Below are 22,305 nucleotides of genomic sequence, written 5' to 3'. Positions count from 1 at the left end.
CAAATTCATGAACTGTGAGATCACAACCTGAGGTGAAACCAAGAGTTGGATGCTTAACTGAGTTACCCAAGTGCCCCCAAAATGCTTTCATTGAAAAATAGAGTCTTATTTAAGTTTTATTTAAAACTCTGATGAATAGCAATTAACATCATGTAGTAAGATAGAAAAGTGGCAAAAAGTGAAAACTTAAAAATTTTTACTACATAGAGGTGCCTAGGTGGTTCGGTTAAGCGTCTGACTCTTGATTTCGGCTCAGGTCATGATCTCGTGGTTTGTGAGTTCAAGCCCTGTGTTGGACTTTGTGTTTGTATCATGGAGCCTACTTGGGATTCTCTCTCTGCCCCTCCTCTGCTCACACTCATGCTCTCTCTCTAGCATTAAAACAACTGTAACTATGTAAATTATATACAATGTAATCATAACAAATCCATTTAATTTATCCTATGATTTTAAAGTAAAGTTTAAACCCACTTAATCCATATAACAAATTATATAATTGTAATTAAGTTATAAAGGTTCACTATTAAAACAAATGAAGCAATCACCACAGGCCATTAGGAATCCTTCAGTCTTCTCCACCCATATCCAAACAGAATCTTATGGATGAATTGAAAAGGTTTTTCAAGGAATGCCTTAACTATCTGACTTTGCCTTTACACATCTATTTTGGACACACACCACCAATCCTCCCTACAAATATATCCACCAGGTCTGTGTATGTGTATATATACATACACGTGTACACATATATATATATACACAGCCAAAAGGCCAAGGGCTAGAAAAGGACATAGAAATATGAAAGTTTAATTTGGGAGGAAGCAGAATTTTGGGTAAGGTTTCCTTCTCAACTTAATTTTTATTAATACTATTAAGATATTACTCTTAGCAGTAATATCCGGTTCACATACCTCTTCTTTGGTTAAATGCTGTTCTCGCATTACATCCATGTAAGTCCTAGCATTCATTTTAGGATCAGGGGTCTTCCCTCCTGCAGAAAAGAACAGCAACAGGACAAGAGTACAATAAATAAAAGATAATTAGGTTCAACTGATTTATCTTCCCTGCTCTAATATTATGTTATTCCATAATCATTTAATTTATTTTTTGATGGAAAACTTTAATAATTATACATCTTACTTTTTATTGAGTTTGCTGATCAATTTAACCTGTTTGAACACAAACATATCTACAGCAGTTTAAAACAAATATTTTAATGCATATAAAAACAAAATGACAGCACAGTTTAGAGTCTTCAGTAGTGATGGGTTCCTGGGTTGCTAATCCGGAATACGTACACTTTCGTGCCTTTGTCTCCATCAGCAGTTCTGACTTCAAGCAGCAGAATAGAAGCCTAGAAAATTATCTCTTTACCATTAGTAACACTTTGGAAAGATATTTATATTCAAAACATTACCTGTTGCAAGCTGTTAAAATCCTGACTACAAATAACTATAACTAGATAAGTTCTCCATACAATGTTCTAAAACAGTTATAGTTTAGAAAATAGTTTAGACTTTTAAAAATACACCTATAATCTGATTCTGATCCCATGTTACTAAAAAGGGCTTCATTCTTTTTAAGTTTTGTTGACTCCAAAACATTTTTATTTTCTTAGAAAGTATAAATTACAACTGGAAACATATTACTTGAAATATATTACTTCTACCAGTTATGTTGCACACAGAAGAAAAGTGGTGTACAAAGAGATGTGTTAGTCTCTTGGTTAAAGTTTCAGTATTTGCTTTTCAAACTTCAAAATATCTTAAAGAAGCCCAAACAGTACATAATAAGATTCAGAGGCACACTGAGTTTTAGAAATGTGGTAATTTGCTATACAAGTAGTATAGCATCACAATTTAGGAAAAAATAATAAAATTCTAAGACATTTCCTATGCTGAAGATCATGCCCAATTGATAGTGTCATTCTTTCTGACACTAGCTCTGATAAGACTTCCTTTGGAATACTTTTTCACCATAATCTAGAGAGGATGTGTTGAACTGCACCCTTAAGAATGCAGACAGGACTGGCATATAGCAGTACTGCTGTAGGAAAGAAATTAAGGACAGTTAGTATGGGCCTGTGAATTCTGACATACATGTTTAAATCAATTACAATTATGCAAGTAAAAAAAGAATATCCCTACTAATTCATGCAGGCTGAAAGTCTAATTTGTAAACCTGCAGCAGAATCTAATTCTAAGAAACAGGCACCTAATTCTGCTTTTGAAACTCACTCACCTGAGGAAAGCTTCCATCAGGCTCACTATGCCCCTTGTGCTGACCTGCACACTAAAATTAGCAAAACAGACTCCAACTATTAAAAATACCAAAGTCTTTTTGTATATATACTTTTCTTTTAACTTTAAGTATGCTTAGAGCAAAGTAGGTGCATTTACTAAACTACATTTAGAGCAATACAGGGGGGAGCTCTAATGTGAGAAACAGTTTCTCAAAAGTAACAAGCCTAAAAGTCTAGGATTTGGAATGAAAACTTTCAATAGTTTGAAAGTATTTTGAGCAGAAAAACACATTTGTTCAAAGTATAGAAAGCGTACCCAAAACAAAAGTAAAAGAAAAACCTTTAACCCTTTGCGTTTCTATGGCATTGGCTCATTATTTTCTTGTCCTTCTACCTGGAAAGAAAACTTGCATTATAAAGATGAAGAAAATGGCATCTGTGACTTCAACCAAATCTATACAAATCTATAATAAGGGGGATTTTAAAAAAGAAAAGCAAATTCATAAGCATGCCAAAAAAAATCAAAGGGCTAAAGACAACTTAAGACAAATAAATTCCTGAAAACTTATAGAAAAGTGGGAAAGAATTACCATCTGCAAAAGGATCAAGACGCTCTGGGGATATTATCATGGTCCGCCTGTGCTTTTTGTATTCATCTTCCCGGTCAGCAATCTTTGGAGGTCGGTGCTCAGCAAATGGATCATACTGAAAAGAGGTATGTCTCATTTAATACCCACTTTATTAAATACCAAAAAGAGTATCATAAACAAAACCCAGAATGTTATATATAAAACATGTAAAAATGTTAAATAAATGCCTACTAATAAAAGAAATATGTTTTATGGATGTTAACGTGAAAAAATGACATATGGAAATGAGACAATAAACATGTCCACATCTGCATAGTTCTTCATGAAATGATTACCTTCATAAAACAAGCTAGGTACTATTTCTAATCCTCCCAAATCAACTCAAGACATTCTAGTAACTTGTTTCTAAAATACGTGGGTTTCCATGGGAATTGAGACATTGTTTTCCTTATGAATAAACTCTGATTTTAATTTTAAACAGAGGAAGAAGAAAAAGAAAAGAATCACCTGTTCTGTTGATTGTGGTATATCATTAAGCAATGCCACAGGGGCATGATATCCTGGCTTCTTCTGACCAAGCAAACTTGTAGATGATGAGTAGTCATCGTCATCCTGCAATGAAATGCCCCCCGGAAAACCACAAAAATGTCAGAACTTAAAAATGAGAAAGAACATGCAAATTCAACATGGCATCGAAACACTTACTGACAGGGGCACCTGGGTGGCTCAATCAGTTGAGTGTCTGAATCTTGGTTTCGGCTTGGGTCACGGTCTCATGGTTCATGGCTTCAAGACCTACATCTGGCTATGCACTGAAGGCGAGGAGCCTGCTCGGGATTCTCCCTCTCTCTCTGCCCCTCCCCCTCTCCTTGCGAGTGTGAGCAGTCACTTTCTCTCAATGTTAAAAAACAAAACAAAAAAACAAAAAAAAACCCAACTTACTGATATAGTGATGTCTAAACCTTTGTTCATAAAACTTGTAAATACTTAGGTCTTCTTTCAACTCTTAAACCTATTTTAAAGAAATTTTTTACTCTTTTAAAAAGAGTAACTGTGGAAGTTAACTGAAATAAAGCAAGTATGGAATTGAAAAGCCTGAGCATTTTATTTTCTCACAGAAAGCATAATGAAATTTGTTTTTCAAATTTGGAAACTGCAAACGGCTTATTTAAAACTCTCCAGTTTCCTTAATTTTTTTTAAATGATTTTACTTTTAAGTAATCACTACACCCAACGTGGGGCTCAAACTTACCGCCCCGAGATCAAGAGCTGCATGTTCTACTTGAGCCAGCTAGGAGCCCCTCCTTGTTTTTTTTCACTCATTTTTTTTTAAAACATGATTTAACACAAAAATGTAATTAATTTTAAATGTATTTGTTTCCTTAGTAGTATGTTTAAACAGACCAAAGTGATATTCTTACTTTACTACTGTAAGAAGTGCAACAGTGCATTAACTCCCAAGATCTTAACACCTCATTTATTTTAGTCAAAAATGAAATCACAATTTCCTCAGCTTCTGGGAACATATAGCCATCACTGTGTTTTACCATGAAGGTCTAATAATGCTAACAGAAGCCTGACTAGTCTCTGGAAATTGTACCTTTGGAACTTTTATTAAATTTTTCTTAAAAGAAAAAAGTGCCAACTAAAAATGTGGCTTGAATTTCACAAAAACAAGTTTGATAATCTATAACATAAAATGTTTGCTACTGAGTCACACAAAAATGACTATTTCACCAAATATGGATGTTTGGCATGGCCTAACAAAATAAGCTCTGTGGAATATATAAAAACATTTTGAAGGACATATTTCAAAATGAGAAGTGGGTAGTCATCCTCCAGAGTAAATGAAAAAGTCCATTAGCATCATTCCATTCATATTAAGACACCAAAGGGAAAAAACACACAACATCAAGCATAAGTCTGAAGTCAAAAGTGGCAAGGACAGATGGCTATCTACAAGAAGGTTGACTCACACTGGCTACTCTAGAGCTCAATAGGTCACTATAGGGATTTATTTTACAATGGTTAATGATTTGCAGGTCCTTTACTAGATAAACTAGTTTTAACATAAAGATTGAGAACTGATCACTTCTAGAAGTTTCTGGATCTTACAGAGGAAGGACACCTAATAGTTTTATCCTTCAAAAGAAAGATTTCCCAATGCCCCAAATCTTCCCAGATTAAATGAGAGGATTAAAATAGAAAATTCCTTTATATTTCTTGCTCTTTGTTAAAAAAATACTTGACTCTTGTACACTTGGTAACTCACATCTTCAAGTTCAGTTGCAGCAATTGATGTCACATATCCAGCAAAGCGGCTGTCACTTCCACCATAAATTTCCTGGTCATAATAACCTGTAGAATCAAGGCCCACTCCTTGAGCTTCATCAAGAGCTGCCTTCTTGCCTTGAATTTCTCGAATCTGTGCTTCAATATCTGTAAGAAATTAAGATTTTCTTAATTTTCTAAACAGACCCAACACAATGCAGTTCTCTAGTAGAAATTATCAAAGTAGTCTTCTAAATACATAAACTTTAAAATAATTATAATACATAAGGAGTTAGTAGAACTATTCCTAGTACTGATTTTTAATACACTTAATACACCTCAACCTCAACAGACAATACTCGTATACAGAAGATATGCTTACCATTTCATCAACCACAAACCATTCTTACCTTAAGAATGGGTTACCAAAGTATAAGTTATTGTTGAATTCCAAACCTTTTCCCAAATGAAAAAATAATACTGTCAATGTTGTTTAGGGACTAAGAACAATATTCAAGATAATTTAAACTCAACAATACCAGAAATGCAAACATAACAGTACTATGGAGTGTGGGTCTCAAACTACATAGAATGTGCAACAAATGGTCTCTAGATTTTGTCAAAATGCAGTAGGCCTGGATCAGACCCAAGTTTCTGCATTCCTAACAAGCTCCCAGGTGATGTCCTAAACATCTAGGATTACACTCCTGGGAGTAAAATAATAAAGGATAAAGTCTAAATTCTTTAGCCTAGAATTCAGAGCCCTACACAGTTTGGCTGCAACTACCATGACATTAGTTTTATGATTAAGAGTCTGAGCTCTGGAACCAAAATGTCTGCCTTCAAATAAAGGCTTTCTCTGCTAATTAATGTTATTTCACCTCTGTGTCTCAGTTTCCTACAACTTGAAGTTTTTTTTTAAGGATTAAATGAGATAATGAACATGAAACACTTAAGCACTCCACCAATGAATTAACTCTTGCCACATCTCACCCTCCAGGCACTGTGTTCTTTCTATCCATTGGTCTGACATTTAGAAGATGGACATTTGATGAATGAAGTTCTCAACCGATTCCCAAACTTCCCTATTTTTAATTTTGACATTTTTCAAGACTAAAAAAAAATTAAAACATATAATGAACATCTACATAGTATTCACCTATTTTCATCAAGTGTTTGCATATATATGAGATATAGCAAATATTATATATGTACATGACTTTTCTACACCATTTAAAACCCCTACTATTTCAACATGTATTTACAGGTCTAAGACATTCTCCTATATAATCAAAATAGTATTAATAGGCTCAAGAAATCATCATACTAGTAACAACCTTTCTAGATGTTCTCTTCTTTGGTCCATGATTCCATCAAGAACCTGGCAAGGCACTGAGTTGTAGTAGTCTCTTTTAAATAGACTAGCCTTCCAAACTTTTTCCTGGTCTTTCCTAATACCAGCTAACTTTAAATTCCAAACTAATGTTTCATTGTAATAATCTGAATACCTAGGTGTTTTAAGAAACAAAACTTTTTACAGCTACTGGTTTCTTTTGTGGCTTAACAAATAGAGGTTTCAATTTTTGCAGGCTTATTACCTTCAACTGAATCAAAACCCTCTGACACCAGGCACTTTAAAAAAGCTCATTTACTAGTTTGCAAAGACCAAAAGAAAAAGATTCAAATGCCCAACTCCACACCCTCAGCAAAGGGAGAAAAACATCCACTGTTCAAGAAGGGTATGGTTTAAAGCAGAAAATATAATAACATGATCTAGTCCAAAGTACAGCTGGGCCATGTAACCGTGGGACCAAGTCTCAGAAACTCAAAATAATGGAACAGGGTTTACTACTGAACTTAGCAGCTCCAGTTTGTAACCACATCTCAAAATTCTTATGGTGTATCCACAGCACTATCATCTCCACAGTTGCTACTTTTTCCTGCATCTCTCCCCCTCAAAACCATTACAGCAGCCCAGGTGGCCAGAGGCCCCCACCATGAGTAATCACAAATAGAAACATTGTCATGTGAGCTGGGTGGTTTATTTTACTATTATTTTACTAATCTACTTCTGTTTCTATTTGAAGTAGTATATATTTTTTAGAAGTCTTAAATCCACATTTGCTCCCCTCACCCCTGAAACTTTTTGTCCTGGAGCACAGAAGAAACCTCAGTGGATAAAAAGACTGGCTAAAGGGTGACTAGAGATTAAGCCTTTTCTTTTTTCTTTCCAAAAATTTCCATTTCTTAAACGTTTGAGAAGAACATTAAAAAAATATATATATTTTTTTAAACCGCTAGATGTATGGATCAACTTTAAGTAAACAAGTTCTTTTCATGGACCACAAATGCTACTGCCATCAGGATCCAGACAGGACACACAATGGTGAATCAGGCCAGCCAAATAATCTGCAATCTCCCCTCTACAGCATCAGTGTAGTCTACTAACAACCTACATTAAAGTCACCTGGGGCACCTGTTACAAGGACTGACTCCCATGCCTCAGACCCATTAAGTTGGAACCACCAACTTCAGAGCCCAGGTTTCTTCATCAATATATATTTTGTGAATAAACCCAATTTTATACTTCCATTTTTCTTTAAAAGAAAAAAAGGGAGAGAGAGAGAGAGAGAGAGAGAGTGCCCACGTTTCTATATCAGTAACAAACACTCCAGGAAACTTGTACATGGCCCTCGACTTCCAGCTCCAGCCTACCTTTACTTTAAAATTTCCAATTTGGGACATGTTATACTTTTTTCTAGCTCATACACAACAAAAAAGCAATAAAGAGGTGCTGTTTCATAAAAACCACATCACAGCATACATATTGGGCAGCTTACCCTCCCCCCCCCCCTTCACACACACACATTATATATTACGGTTTTATTTTCCTTTGAAAGGATTCTTCTAGAAGTTTACAGCAGCTAGTACACTATTTGGATAATACATTTATTCAGGAACTACTTTCATCTATTCAATCTTACCCACTGATTTTATGTACTTAAGGACAAGCAACAGAGTTTTCTAATTACAAAAATACTCAAAATATTGAATTTGTGTTTGTATAAACTCTATGTATTTTATGACTGGATTCCTATTAAGTAAAATGTGGTAACAAAATCACCTAGGGGCTAGGCAGCTCTCTGTAGTTAATTAATTCTGAAGGGAGTTCATTAGTAAACTTCTACAAGTTGTATATGCAAACCAGGTACTATATCTGCTTGAAATTACGGATAAAAATTCTATATACCTTGTAAGTTTTATTTATGCATTGTAAACTGCAGCACATTTACATAAGCATCACATCCACAAAATTAAGACAACAGATTCCCCAACATTCAGCAGTTATGCAAATAAATGACAGAATTAAAACTCAGTAATTATTTAGTAAACTATGTGCCAAAATATGAAATAGAACACACTCAATATTTATAAGCAAACAAATGTATCATTTCACTTATAAACATTTATAAAATGTATAATCGAGTTATTATGAGTATGATATTTTGTTTACAAAATAAAATCTATGGCACAAATATGGCAAAATATTGAGAACTGGTAAATCTGAGCAATATTCATTATTTTTCCTGTACTTTTCTGTAATGTTACACTATTTCATAATTAAAAGGTAACTTTCAATCAGAAGTCATTAAAAATTTTTCCAAAATTTATAAACATTTTGCACCTCTGGGAAAGACAAAATCGTCTCTTATTTTCAAAGTTGTTGCACACAAAATTATAGCTACTGGCATGCAGATATTCCTGTACTTTAATTGACTAAACGTAGGTAAATAGATCATTTCTGACAACAAATGCTAAGATTTGTTAGCAACAATGGGATTAAAAAAAAATGAGGCAGCATACAAAAAAGAATAACCAGAGGGCCAAAATGTTAAATAAAAGACTTGAAGCAGAGAAAGGAGGAAATGTTTATGCTAATCTCTCCCTACTTCATTTAATTCCTTTCCAATTCAGACTCCCTGTAGTTGAGACATTCAGATGTGAAGATGAAGAAAAATGGATATGGTCTGCTAGTCACTGGACAAGAGACTAGGAGCTCCTCATGGGCACACATACAACTGCCAAGAGCTGGCACTCTAATCCATCTGAACCCTTAAATACTCCAGTCTTCAAGATATGTTAATCAATATTTCTCATTATCAAGTAGTATTCCTATGTACTACAGCATTCAGGTTGCTTGCAGTTTGTAAAGATTACAAATAAGGCTGCTATAGAACATTCACATACAGGTTTTTATGTTAATACAGGATTTAATAGCACTTGGGTAAATACCTACTCTTTATAGATAAATATCTAGTCTGCTAGGTCTTAAAACAGTATGTGTTTTATACACTGGTTTCTCTTCAGATCGCATAAATCTTTCGCCTTAAAACAGTATGTGTTTAAAAGAAACTTACAGAGGTGTCTGGGTGGTTCAGGTGGTTAAGCATCTGACTCTTGGTTTTGGCTCAGATCGTAATTTCACAGTTCATGAGCTCAAGCCTATGTCTCTGTGCTGACAGTGCAGCCTGCTTATGATTTCCCTCTCCCTCTCTCTGCCCCTCCCTGGCTTGCATGCTCGTGATCTCTCCCTCTCTCTCAAAAAATAAATAAAAGAAATTTACAAGGTCCTTTTGGTGGATTTACTTACACAAGTTTGAGCACAGAAGAGAACTGAACTATTCTGTATAACAGAGAAAGAATCATTTTGAGAAATGAAATGGAGGAAATTAACAGAACAAGTAAAATGAAGAAAAGCTAATTCCAGTTTAATGGTGTTAAAAAAGGGGAGGTTATCAGGAGGCAGATGTATCTAGTGTGGGTTCCTAAATTATATCTGATTTTCCAGATTAAAGCTTCACTTCTGTTCCCCACCCAACTATTCTCCTATTTCAGTAAAATCTCTGAAGAAGTGAGAGGAGGGGGACCATATACAGTACAAATCTTCATTACTGGTGCTGAAAACTTAAAAACAAAGCAGGAATTCCCCATCATGAGAGCGTATTTGGAATCCTAAAACTGAAGTTATGGATTGTCCTTCAATCCATAGATGGCATAGTCTGATAGTGGTTTATAAAAAACTAAAAAGTCTTATTAGACAAGAAAACAAAGTACTAGTTAAGCATTAGACTTGTACACCACAGTCTGTAAAGAGCCTCACTAAATGAGGAGCCCTGAGGGTAAATAGTTGAGAATGAGGTTTTTTTTAAGCTGGTGTTCCCATTTTAAGATACAAATATCACAGGGACTCATGCAAAACTACTTCAGGTAGAAGGTAAACCTGTTAGAAAAATTGTGAGAGTACATTCATTGCCATTAGAATTATAGTACGAGAGGCACCTGATTTTACAAATCCTTTGTAAGATTTCCTTGCCATGGCTAGTCCAACCTAACCCTGAAGTATGATTTCAGAACTGTGTTCATTCCTAAATCCAATAATTTTCTTGGCACCTCCCTTACTTGTGGGCCTCCCGACATCTTAACTGCAGCAGCAGTGAGGAGAGTCTTAGAGGCAGTCATGGGTGTTTTCACTGCCCTCTTTCCTTTTCCCTGCAGACTATGGGAAACTACAAAGTAAGGGTGCTGCAACAAATAAATTGCAAGGAAAAAGAAACATGGAGGAGGAACATAAAGATTTAAGACTAATCCCTGTATGGGATTTATTCGGAACTTAAGCAAACTGTAAAAAAAAGTTTTATAAGGCAATAAGTAAAACAAAAATATATTTTGTTATATTAATTTTAGGTGCAAAAATGGTATTTTTTTAAAAAGTCTTTACATCTTAAGGGTACCTGGGTGGCTCAGTCAGGCGAGCATCAGACTTTTGATTTTGGCTCGGGTCATGATCTCACTGTTCATGGGATTGGGCCCCCTCCCCACAAGTCGGGCTGTATGCTGCCAGCACTCAGGCACACACGCTCATTTGCACACTCTCAAAAAAATAAATAAGCATTAAAAATAAAGTTGTTAAATTTTATTTTTTTTTAGTTTATTTTGAGAATGAGACAGCATGTGTGAGTGGGGAAGGGGCGGAGAGCAGGAGAGAGAATCTCAGGCAGGCTCCAAGCTGTCAGTGCAAAGTGGGGGGGGGGGGGGGGCGCGGGGCTGGGCAGTGCTCAATCCCACAAACCAAACCGTGACATCCTGACCTGAACTGAAATCAAGAGTCAGGCGCTCAACCACCCAGGCGCCCCCAAAGTCCTTACATTTTAGAGACACACACTGAAAAATGTATGGATAAAATAATACATCTGGGATTTGCCTCAAAATAATGGGAAGGGTGGTAGAGACCAGAATACAGGTTAAACAGAAGTGGACTCATGTTTGTAACTGTTGAAGCTAGGTGATGGGTGCAACATGTGGATTCGTGTCATTGTTCTATTCCTGTATATGTTTGCAGTGTTCAATAAAAAGTTTAAAAATTTTAAGCGTGTTTTTCTGAAGTTTTTCTTTTTCCTCATTTTTGGTTCTTCTTTCTGCTAGCCCCTTGAAACCAAGGCTTGTGATCCCATGAAACAGAAAAATAAAAACTCTCTCTTCAATGAAATGGAATCCTTTGCTAGATGTAAACAGATTTTTTTTTTTTTTAGCTTTTCTATGTAATATGTTCAACCTTAAAAGTCCAACTCTTCTCCACCTTGTCATTTCTTTTCTTTTCTGGCTTTATTTATTTTGCTGATGATAATGTAAAATCTTAACAAATGTTAAGATATGAACATACATTTCAAAAATAAATTTGTTCCAATGATCTACAGAAAATAAATATTATTCAAGTGAAACTCCCCTCTTTTTGGAGGCGATTTCTGGATCTTAAGCAGGCTTTCAACTATCAACGAACAAATCCTTCCCTAAAAGATAGATATAAATTAACTGTGTATTAATGAATAAATTTGTAAGCCAGCTCACTTGGTATCTCAATTCATTTTTTTTATTATTTTTTTTAACGTTTATTTATTTTTGAGACAGAAAGAGAGAGAGCATGAACAGGGGAGGGGCAGAGAGAGAGGGGGAGACACAGAATCTGAAACTGGCTCCAGGCTCTGAGCTGTCAGCACAGAGCCCGATGTGGGGCTCAAACTCACGGACCGTGAGATCATGACCTGATCCAAAGTCGGATGCTTAACCGACTGAACCACCCAGGCGTCCCTCAATTCATTTAAAATTGATTTCCACTTTGCATTTTCTTAAAAATCACATTACTGTTATAATCAGAAAAAAAGTGATGTTAAAATTGCAAACATTTTTGACATAAACACATCAAATGTTTTATCTGGGAGTTGACTTTGACTATTGTTCAAGGAGTAATGCAGAACTAGGGGTCTTTTTATTTTTTAAAAAAAATTTTTTAACGTTTATTTTATTATTTTTGAGACAGAGAGAGACAGAGCATGAACGGGGGAGGGGCAGAGAGAGAGGGAGACACAGAATCGGAAGCAGGCTCCAGGCTCTGAGCCATCACCCCAGAGCCCGACGCGGGGCTCGAACTCACGGACCGCGAGATCGCGACCTGAGCCGAAGTCAGACGCTTAACCGACTGAGCCACCCAGGCGCCCCCTAGGGGTCTCAAGAGAGTCAACATCTAGCCCACTGTTTATAATCTAACCTAAACCCTAATTATCTAGCCTACTGTTTATAATCTAAACTAAGACCTAAATATCAAACTCAGAGATAAACCACCACTGGTCACATCTGATACAACTGTTTAACTGCTCCCCACCAATTCCCTCTACTGGTTTCCCCTTCTATGCCTTTTTTCCATGCCCCAGATTATTGCTAATTCTGGCACGTAGCACTTTCTACTGCTTGCGGTGTCTTTTTTTTTTTTTTTTTTAATAGTTATTTATTTATCGGGAGGTGGGGGCTGGGGCATAGAGATAGGGAGAAAGAGTGAATCTGTGCTGTCAGTGGAGAGCCTGACATGGGGCTTGATCTCACAAGCTGTGAGATCATGACCTAAGCAGAAATCAAGAGTTGGATGCTTAACCAACTAAGCCACACAGGTGCCCCAGATGTGTCTTTTTATTCCTCATTTTTAATTTGGATGATTTGCAATATTCTAGTCACTGTTCATTATGTTACAGACATACAGCCTTTGGATGTTACTGACACATTAGTCTGGTCCATAAATGTTACCTATTCTCCCAAAAAGCAGAGACAAGTAGTGAGCAAGTTTTTATCACATGTGACGCCTCTAAAAGAGATCCAGAAAACACCAAGTATATTCTGTATCACAGCTTTCAGTTTTTTCCTTAAACAAACCCCAAACAAGAAAACGCATTATAGTGACAAATTATTTTACTGAACACTACAGACATCAATCCCTAAGTGACTAATTCCTAATTAGCATTACTTATATTAACTCTTAAATGATTATACAGGAAAAAAATCTTTTCCAAAATCTTTAAGCAATTTGTTTTCATTTTTATTTTTACTAGCAACATTCATACTGGAAGTCTACAAAACCAAAACTATTCTGAACACAGAAAAATAAAAATCTCAGTAAATGAAAAGTAAGATGACCATTCTGGACATTCTGAATACAAAAATTTAGGGGGGAAAAACTCACCTCTGAGATGTCCCCCAAAAGTCCACTTAAGGGACAGTGACAAAACAAGCCAATATGTGAGATTTTAGAATAATCTACTTTCCCCTGAGAGAACAGATTGTGTTTGTTTGCCAAAGTTAATATAGGAACTGCTGGATAGCAACATTATGCACATTAACTAACTGTATACCCTTGACACAACATGCAGGAAGGTCCAAAAGATTTTATTGATTTGAACAAGTCCAGCTCTTTTTATAGAAAATGCAAGCCACCAGGATAAAAAACAATCAGGTTGCTTAAAAAGGATGTTAAGGGCTGACCCTAGTAGAAATATTCAAAAGGAATACCACAGCAAGAAAAAAAAAAAGTTACCAGTTTGGCTCAATGATGGGAGCTAATAGCTGTGTGAAAAGAACCACACAGGAAAGAACCTACTTCAGCTCGAATACAGTACCACTGAGCCCGGGTGGCCCGGGTGGCTCAGTCGGTTAAGCGTCCACCGCTTGATTTCAGTTCAGGTAATGATTTTGTGGTTCATGAGTTCAAGCCCAATGCTGGGCTCTGCGCAAGCAGTACGGGAGCCTGCTTGAGAGTCTCTCTCTGTCCCTCCCCTGATCAAGCTATCTCTCAAAATAAACTTTTTTTAAAAAATTTTTTTTAACATTTTATTTATTTTTGAGACAGGGAGAGACAGAGCATGAACAGGGGAGGGTCAGAGAGAGGGAGACACAGAATGTGAAACAGGCTCCAGGCTCTGAGCTGTCAGCACAGAGCCCAACGTGGGGCTTGAACTCACGGACTGCGAGATCATGACCTGAGCCGAAGTCGGCCGCTTAACCGACTGAGCCACCCAAGCGCCCCTCAAAATAAACTTTAAAAAGAAAAAAGAATACAATTTTATTTAACTCACCAAATTCAAGTAAAAAAACTGATGCAGCCATTACTTTAAAAATAAATTACAGGGGCACCTGGGTGGCTCAGTCAGTTAAGAGTCCCACTTCGGTTCCGGTCATGATCTCACAGTTCATAGATTCGAGCCCTGCGTTGGGCTCTTTGCTGACCACTCAGAGCCTGGAGCCTGCTTCAAATTCTGTGTCTCCATCTCTGCCCCTCCCCTGCTCACACTCGGCCTCTCTCAAAAATAAACATTAAAAAAATCTTTTTTAATAAACAATAAATAAATTATAAAGTACAACAAAGTAAGGTTTTTACCAGCAACATTCAGGGATAAAAAGATTAGAGCATGTATTTAAAAAAGCAACATGATGATGGACAATTCTAAAACAAGTACTCTGCACATTTTTAAAAGTTACCCCACTCAGGCTCAAAGTCAAGTTCTTCAGACAACTACTTCACTAGCCTAAGAATTGTTGCTCTTACTGTCATTCCTCACACTGCAACCAATGACTTTCCTGAAGTGCATAAGTAACTTGTTACCTGGGAGAAGGAGGAGGCACTACTGTAGTCACTGGAAAGCCACGTCAAACCTAGATCAGTGTTTAAAGCCTTCTTGAATTTGATGCTTACCTGACATTTTTTCCTTTCAGCCCAGAAAATTTCTAATATGTTACTAAGTCTTCCCACCTACCTCAGCCAAACAGATGCATCCAAACCTACTCAAAGGTCAGTTTAAGTAACCGCATTCTGTGAAACTTTTAATATTTCCAGCATAATCTCTCAATAAATGTTAATATTCAGTACCCATTAGGCACTAGATACGGGGATACGAAGGTACATTTCCTATACACAACAATCTCAAAGCAGAAGAAAAAAATCTTAACCCAATATTCTAATATTTATAAAGTGCTACAGTAGCATCAAAATGAAAACAAAAACAAAAGCCCCACCAAGAATTCTGCTCCAGATTATCAGAGATGACTTATCAAGGGAAAAGAGATGCACGATAAAGAACTACGGTTGTCAAGGTAAATGTCATAAGGGAGTAAGAAACTATGTAAATATTGTATTTCCAGTAAACATTTATCATCTTCAGTGTCATACAGTGATGGAAAATGTCTTGTACACAGTGCTCTCATGTTACCTGAACACTCCTATACTTTCTTTACAGCATCAGTTATTTCATATTCACAGTACAGTCCCAAATAAAATGACAAAAATTTGGCCAATGAATTTCAATTCTCTGCAGATCAAAGCTTTTTTTTTTTTTTAATTTTTTTTTTTTCAACGTTTATTTATTTTTGGGACAGAGAGAGACAGAGCATGAACGGCGGAGGGGCAGAGAGAGAGGGAGACACAGAATCGGAAACAGGCTCCAGGCTCCAGGCTCCGAGCCATCAGCCCAGAGCCTGACGCAGGGCTCGAACTCACGGACCGCGAGATCGTGACCTGGCTGAAGTCGGACGCCCAACCAACTGCGCCACCCAGGCGCCCCAGATCAAAGCTTTTAACTGGGTTTCAAACAATGCAGAAAAACTGATCAGAATTTTCATTTTCCTGTCTAAAAGTATCTTATGATAAGGATACCAAAAAACAAAGCCACAAAATGCCCCAAATGAACAACCTACTCCTGAAGGAACAAGAATAGCACCATCTTTACATTTTCTAATTATTTTGCAAAAAGTATGTCTGAGTTAGTTTAAAGAAAAAGTGCCTAAAAACACTTCTGAGTTAAAACAGTGTATAAATCCTAAATACCTACCATCAATAAGAGGAATATTTAAAGTCATTGCCAATTGATTAGCATGTTTTAGAAGTTGCAGAAAGCTGGACTTCGGTTCTGGTGGGTAACAACTATTTGATGTCATTCACGTTCTGGTCCCAACCAACCTTTCCAGATCCATGGACATTTTTCCCTCCTTGAACTCTCTTTCCCTGCCACAGTCCACTACTCACACAAACTTTCATGACTCCCTGCCTCCTTACAAGATGTCTCTCAGACTCAAATGTCCTCCCCTAATTTAAAACGCACTTTTTTACACCAGGGACACGTCACCTCCTCCATGAAACAGTCCTAAGCATAAATTAATCACTCCGTTACCCAGGATCCCAGAACACGTTGCTTGTATTTCTATTTAAGCATTCAATAAAAGGATGAAAACGTACACACATCTGTTTCCCTACTAGACTGTAAAACTTTTGACGGCCTTAGTCTTGGTTACTCCACTATACTGAGCCAGGCACTTGGAAACGACGAGTGAAATAACCGATTCTCTTGGAAGCCTCGTGTTTGATAAACACTTCAGATTTCACGTTAGAAACCAAGGAATGCAGTCCCAAATTCCCACGCCTCATCTTTTCTGAAGTGACCCTATTACCTGCCATTTCTGGATATTCCCTAAAGGACTCCAGCCTATTCTCAACATTTTCCTAGCTTTATATTCTCCATCTATCATAAAATGATCACCTACCTCGAAAGCTTTGGCCATTAATATAAATGTGCCTTTCCCGCTTCCACCAATAATCCAGTCTCCAAAGAAAAAGACCAATATACCACAAATATTCCCAAATCACTTGGTACAAAAAACCCAAAGTATATTTGACGCCTGAAGACACACAAATTAGCCAAAGTTAAGAGTAATTGTTAGGTTAAATTCGATTTGGGGGGCTGCCCAAAAAGCGGCTGCCGTATTTCAGTGCTCTCCAGACTCATTTGCACAAACGGCCAATAGTTCTGAGAGGCGAGGGAGACTTTTTGCTTTCACGCCCGTTTCCCCGATCCCTTGCCCTGGACTACTCCTTAGCGATCCGTTTAAATGCAGCCTGCTGGTCAGAAAAGCGAAGCAACTCTGAAGGAACAAGACCCAAACACGGAACAAAGCGCCTGCCGGCTGTGTTTAAGTAGGACGCCATTACGTGGGGCAGTGGCCTGCGCCGCTTGTGCGAAGAAGACGACCAGGGCCCCCAAGCGCGGGCTCGGCACCCTACAAAAGAAACCACACGACGAGACAAAGCCTAGGAAAACTGACTCTTGGCTGGCTAGGCAGCAGAAAAGACACATAACTAGGGAAAGACGGCTTACCTTCGTGAGTCTTGGCGATCTTCGCCATTTTGTCCACTCGAACACACAGACGGAACTGGCGCTCCCAAGAACTTCCGCTCGCTGCCGCTGCCACGGAGAAAAATAGCTGGGAGATACTCTCTGCGCATGCGCCAAGCGGGAGCGCGCTCCGTTGGGTGACACGTGACAGAGTAGCCACCTAGAAAGAACAGAGAGATGCATTGTGGGGGTGGGGGAGGAGCTAATGTTGGGCCGGAGGCGGTTTTCGTGGTGACCGAGAAAATGGCCTGGCGGCCCACAATGTCTTTAAGGGAGTAAGTTTGCCCTGGAGGAAGGTGGATTACGCGAGAACAGTGTACTGTAAGAAACACTACGGATTTCATGGCTGGGAGAAACCTCAGACCTCCAATTTATTTTCTCCAAATAGACCGGAAGGTGTCTTGGTGCAAGACAAAAGCTTTCCTTAGCATCTGTCTCAGCTGTTGCAGTGGTTAGCTGTAGAAACAGTCCTATAAGCAGTCACATCCTACGTGCTGAAATTCAAGATTTTCCTTCAAAAAAAAAAAATTACCATCTGGGTAGGAGTTTCATTTACAACATTGTATTTCCAAGCACTGTTTACCTTACAAACAACCTAGTAAAGTAGACAAGTTGTTGCTAATCCCATTTAAGAAATAAGAGAAAAACTAGGGCGGGGGTATATATAAATTGTGCAAGGTCATACAGTTGCTAAATTACACAGCAGGAACTTTGCCACCCTAAAAGCCTTTTAACTTTATAGGTCCTTAGAAAACCACTGATCATCAGCATTAACACTGATGAAATGCCTCTCTTAATCCTAAATGTCATTCTGAAATCAGGAACTTTTAAAAGATCAGAATATGGCTTTTTCTTTTTCTTTTTTTGACAGCTCATAAAGGTTCTATTGTTGGTATTATATTGGTTTTTCACTCTTTGTGTAAAGGGTGATTATCTTAATTTAAATCCAAGTTAGTTAACATATAGTATAATAATAATTTCAGGAACAGAATTTAGTAATTCATCACATATAACACCCAGTGCTCATCCCAACAAGTGTCCTCTTTAATGCCCCTCATCCCTTTAGCCCATCCCCCCACCCAACACCCTGCCAGCAACCCTCAGTTTGTTCTCTGTGTTTAAGAGTCTCTTACAGTTTGTTGACCTCTTTTTATATTATTTTTGATTCCCTTATGTTCTTCTGTTTTGTATCTTAAATTTCACATATGTTTAATGAAATGATGTATTTGTCTTTCTCTGACTTATTTCGCTTAGCATAATACACTCTAGTTCCATCCACATTGTTGCAAATGGCAAGACTTCTTTTTGATTGCGGAGTAATATTCCAGTGTGTGTGTGTGTGTGTATGTGTGTGTGTGTGTGTGTGTGTGTGTGTGTGTCCCATATCTTCTTTATTCATTCATCAGTCAATGGCTATTTGGACTTTTCCCATACTTTGGCTATTGTCGATAGTGCTGCTATAAACATTGGGGGGCATGTGCCCCTTCAAATCAGCACTCCTATATCCTTTGGAAAAACACCTAGTAGTGCAATTGCTGGTCAAAGGGTAGTTCTATTTTTAATTTTTTGAGGAACTTCCATACTGTTTTCCAGAGTGGCTGTACCAGTTTGCATTCCCATGAACAATGTAAGAGGGTTCCCCTTTCTCCACATCCTCACCAACATCTGTTGTTGCCTGAGTTGTTAATTTTATGGCTGTCTTTTTCTTTTTTTTTTTTTAATTTTTTTTTTTTACGTTTATTCATTTTTGATAGAGACAGAGCACAAGTTGGGGAGGGGCAGAGAGAGAAGGAGACACAGAATCCGAAGCAGGCTCCAGGCTCCAAGCTGTCAGCACAGAGTCCGATGCAGGGCTCAAACCCACAAACGGTGAGATCACGGCCTGAGCCAAAGTCGGACGCTTAACCGACTGAGCCACCCAGCCACCCCTATGGCTGTCTTTTTCTATGCATCATTACACTAGCATAACTTTGAAGTGTCAATGCAAACCTTGGACTTTAGAAATGAAAAGAACATAACTTAGAAGGGAAGTTGGTACAGGAAGCAGCCTAAGAAAACAGGTAAGGATTAAGGTTAGAGCCTTCACAAAGAAAACAGTTTACCTGGCTGTGTGATAAGACTCACAACACAAATACTTAGTAGAAACTTCAGTAACAAATCAGTGAAAAAAATCAATCTGATGAGATGAAATTTTCAAGTTTTAATTGTTTTAATTTAGGTTATAGTTGGGTGAAGAAGGGGATGAGAGAAAACATGTAGATTATTATACAAATTATTAATAAACTCTAGTTCTTGGATTGGTAGAGGGCCCACAGATATTACTTACATGGTTTATAACCTAAACATAGATTATACTTTTATATATACAAAATAACATGTTTTAAAATAATTAAAGGAGGGGTGCCTGGATGGCTCAGTCAGTTAAGCATCCCACTTCAGCTTAGGTCGTGATCTTGTGGTTCGTGAGTTAGAGCCCTGCATGGGGCTCTGTGCTGATAGCTCAGAGCCTGGAGTCTGCTTCAGATTCTGTCTCCCTCTCTCTCTCTGCCCCTCTCCCGCTCATGCTCTGTCTCTCTCAAATAATGAATAATGAAATAATGAAAAGCAAAAATAATAATGAAAGGCAAAAAGAATGTGAAATAAGGAGTTACAGAAGGGTGTTATTATCCATCAAGAATCAACAATCTAAAAAACATCCGTGTTGACAAAAAGAATCACAAAAACATTGCATTTCTTGGCTCTACTTTATAAAAAAAGATGAATATGTATACACAAGGAAATTACTGTCCCATAAAAATATATGCAAAGGAAATTCACTATAGTGTTAATAGTGGATGTTTATGAATGATGAAATTATGAATTATAAAAAGTTTTTAGTATTTTCCAGATATTCTGCCAAAAACACATATTCTTTTTATAAACACACACAAGAAATGTGTTAAAGAAATGAAAAGCATCTGCAAAGTAGGTATCACATGTCCTTTGTCTTTCCAAGATAGGAGCTGCACCTGCTGGCCAGTTTGCATTATATGCGTATTTCTCTAGGTTCCTAGGTATTCGGTTACTTTAAAAAAAAATTTTTTTTTAATGTTTATTATCTCTGAGACAGACAGAGCATGAGTGGGGGAGGGGCAGAGAGAGAGGGAGACAGAATCCAAAGCAGTCTCCAGGCTCTGAGCTGTCAGCACAGAACCCGATGCGGGGCTCGAACTCACAGACCGTGAGATCATGACCTGAGCCTAAGTTGGATGCTCAACTGACTGAGCCACCCAAGCGCCCCAGTATTCAGTTACTTTTGTAGGGCAAAGGCATATATAGGATAGTGAGACATGAGAAAATTTGCCAAAGTATCAAGGGAGATTCCCTTCTTTTAGTCTTCTTCTAAGGATTAATTACTCTTTAATAAAACAATGACTTGGACATTCAGACAATAAGTAACAGAGATTTTTCAATAAGTACTTTTTACTTTCCGTTTTCAATATTAATACATAATACTCAGATATCACTTAAAATACATTTCCTGCCCTTTTCTGGTGAAGTTTTTTTTCCAAAAGTTAGAAAAGGGATCTAGCTTTTATGATCTAAACAACTGACAGTGATGACATCCAATTAAAAGGAAAATCGATTCCTTTTCTAAGTATTTAAACAAAATTTTAATGTTTATTTTTGAGAGAGAGAGCACACACGCATGCACATACATATGGGGTAGGGGAAAGAGGGAGAGGGAGACAGAATCCAAAGCAGGCTCCTCGCTGTCAGCACAAAGCTGAACATGGGGCTCGAACCCACAACTGTGAGATCATGACCTGAGCCAAAGTCAGTCAACCAACCGAGCCATCCAGGTGCCCCTATTCCTTTTCTTTTCAGGTAAGCTCTATACCCAATGTGGGGCTTGAACTTAAGACCCTGAGATCAAGAGTTGCATGCTTTACTGATTGAGCCAGCCATGCACCCTCATTCCTTTTCTTATCAGGAGCACTTGGAGGCTGGCTTTTCTGAGTCTCAAAAAAAATACCGCAAAGCAACAAGCATACATATTTTCTCTGGACAAAAAACAAGATGTAACAGTTTTGCAGAATGTTAAATGCTAGATGTAATTTTCTCAAATTACCTTTGGGATAAAACTGTAAAGGCCTTGAAGTTCTATGCTATAGGAAAACCACTGACAGTTGATCCAGCCCATTTTTTCTGAGGTAAAAGAAGGACTTTCATGGATAAATGGCCCACAATCTTGATGTGCAGTGTTTCCTAGAAGTCTCCTATATCAAAGGAATATCAGACTCTACCTACTCCAAGCCAAAAATCCAAAAACTTCTATCTCCCTTTCAGTTATGCCTAAAATCCCAAAACTACCGAGTCTTATTTCTGAAATTTTAACGCATTACTCAGTTAAAAAAAAGATAACCTTGAGACGATGTTCTAAATATGTCTGTCAATGTGCCTGTCATGTCTAGCTTCAACTTAACTGACCAAATTCTCTGCTCAGGGAAACAGCACTGGCTTGTTCTCCTGGAAGAGATAGGTACCTGGCCAGCTACCTAGAACCTGGCCTAGAATACAGGACATTCTACCCACAGAAAAAGAAGTTACTGGCTAGGCCAAGATTCCTTCTCTTGGAAATTTGAACTGGAAGTATGAAAGGAACTTGCTGGTTGCTATT

At 37.6% G+C, this 22,305-nt stretch overlaps 1 protein-coding gene across 6 annotated transcripts in view; it reads right to left on the bottom strand.

Annotated features, from left to right (window-relative positions):
- The window catches only part of SF3B1 (splicing factor 3b subunit 1), a 60,308-nt gene that overhangs the window by 22,882 nt on the left and 15,121 nt on the right, over positions 1 to 22,305 (bottom strand). For 4 of the 6 annotated variants that reach the window (XR_007154603.1, XR_007154604.1, XM_047869660.1 and 1 more), the window contains exons 2-6: positions 17,628 to 17,805; positions 5,105 to 5,271; positions 3,340 to 3,444; positions 2,833 to 2,947; positions 912 to 991 (exon numbers count right to left, since the gene is read on the bottom strand). Coding sequence is in view for 4 of the 6 variants with exons in the window: in XM_047869660.1 (XP_047725616.1) it covers positions 912 to 991; positions 2,833 to 2,947; positions 3,340 to 3,444; positions 5,105 to 5,271; positions 17,628 to 17,655 (495 nt within the window). In the remaining 2 variants the exon portion in view is untranslated. Of the gene's footprint in view, positions 1 to 911; positions 2,778 to 2,832; positions 2,948 to 3,339; positions 3,445 to 5,104; positions 5,272 to 17,627; positions 17,806 to 22,305 lie in introns of those variants that run through there. The other 2 variants (XM_047869661.1, XM_047869659.1) reach the window with 2 other exon arrangements.

This window comes from Prionailurus viverrinus, chromosome C1, assembly GCF_022837055.1.
Source record: "Prionailurus viverrinus isolate Anna chromosome C1, UM_Priviv_1.0, whole genome shotgun sequence".
NCBI classification, from domain to species: domain Eukaryota; kingdom Metazoa; phylum Chordata; class Mammalia; order Carnivora; family Felidae; genus Prionailurus; species Prionailurus viverrinus.
Note: the sequence above shows the minus strand (reverse complement) of the source record. Positions and strands in the feature narration are given on the sequence as shown.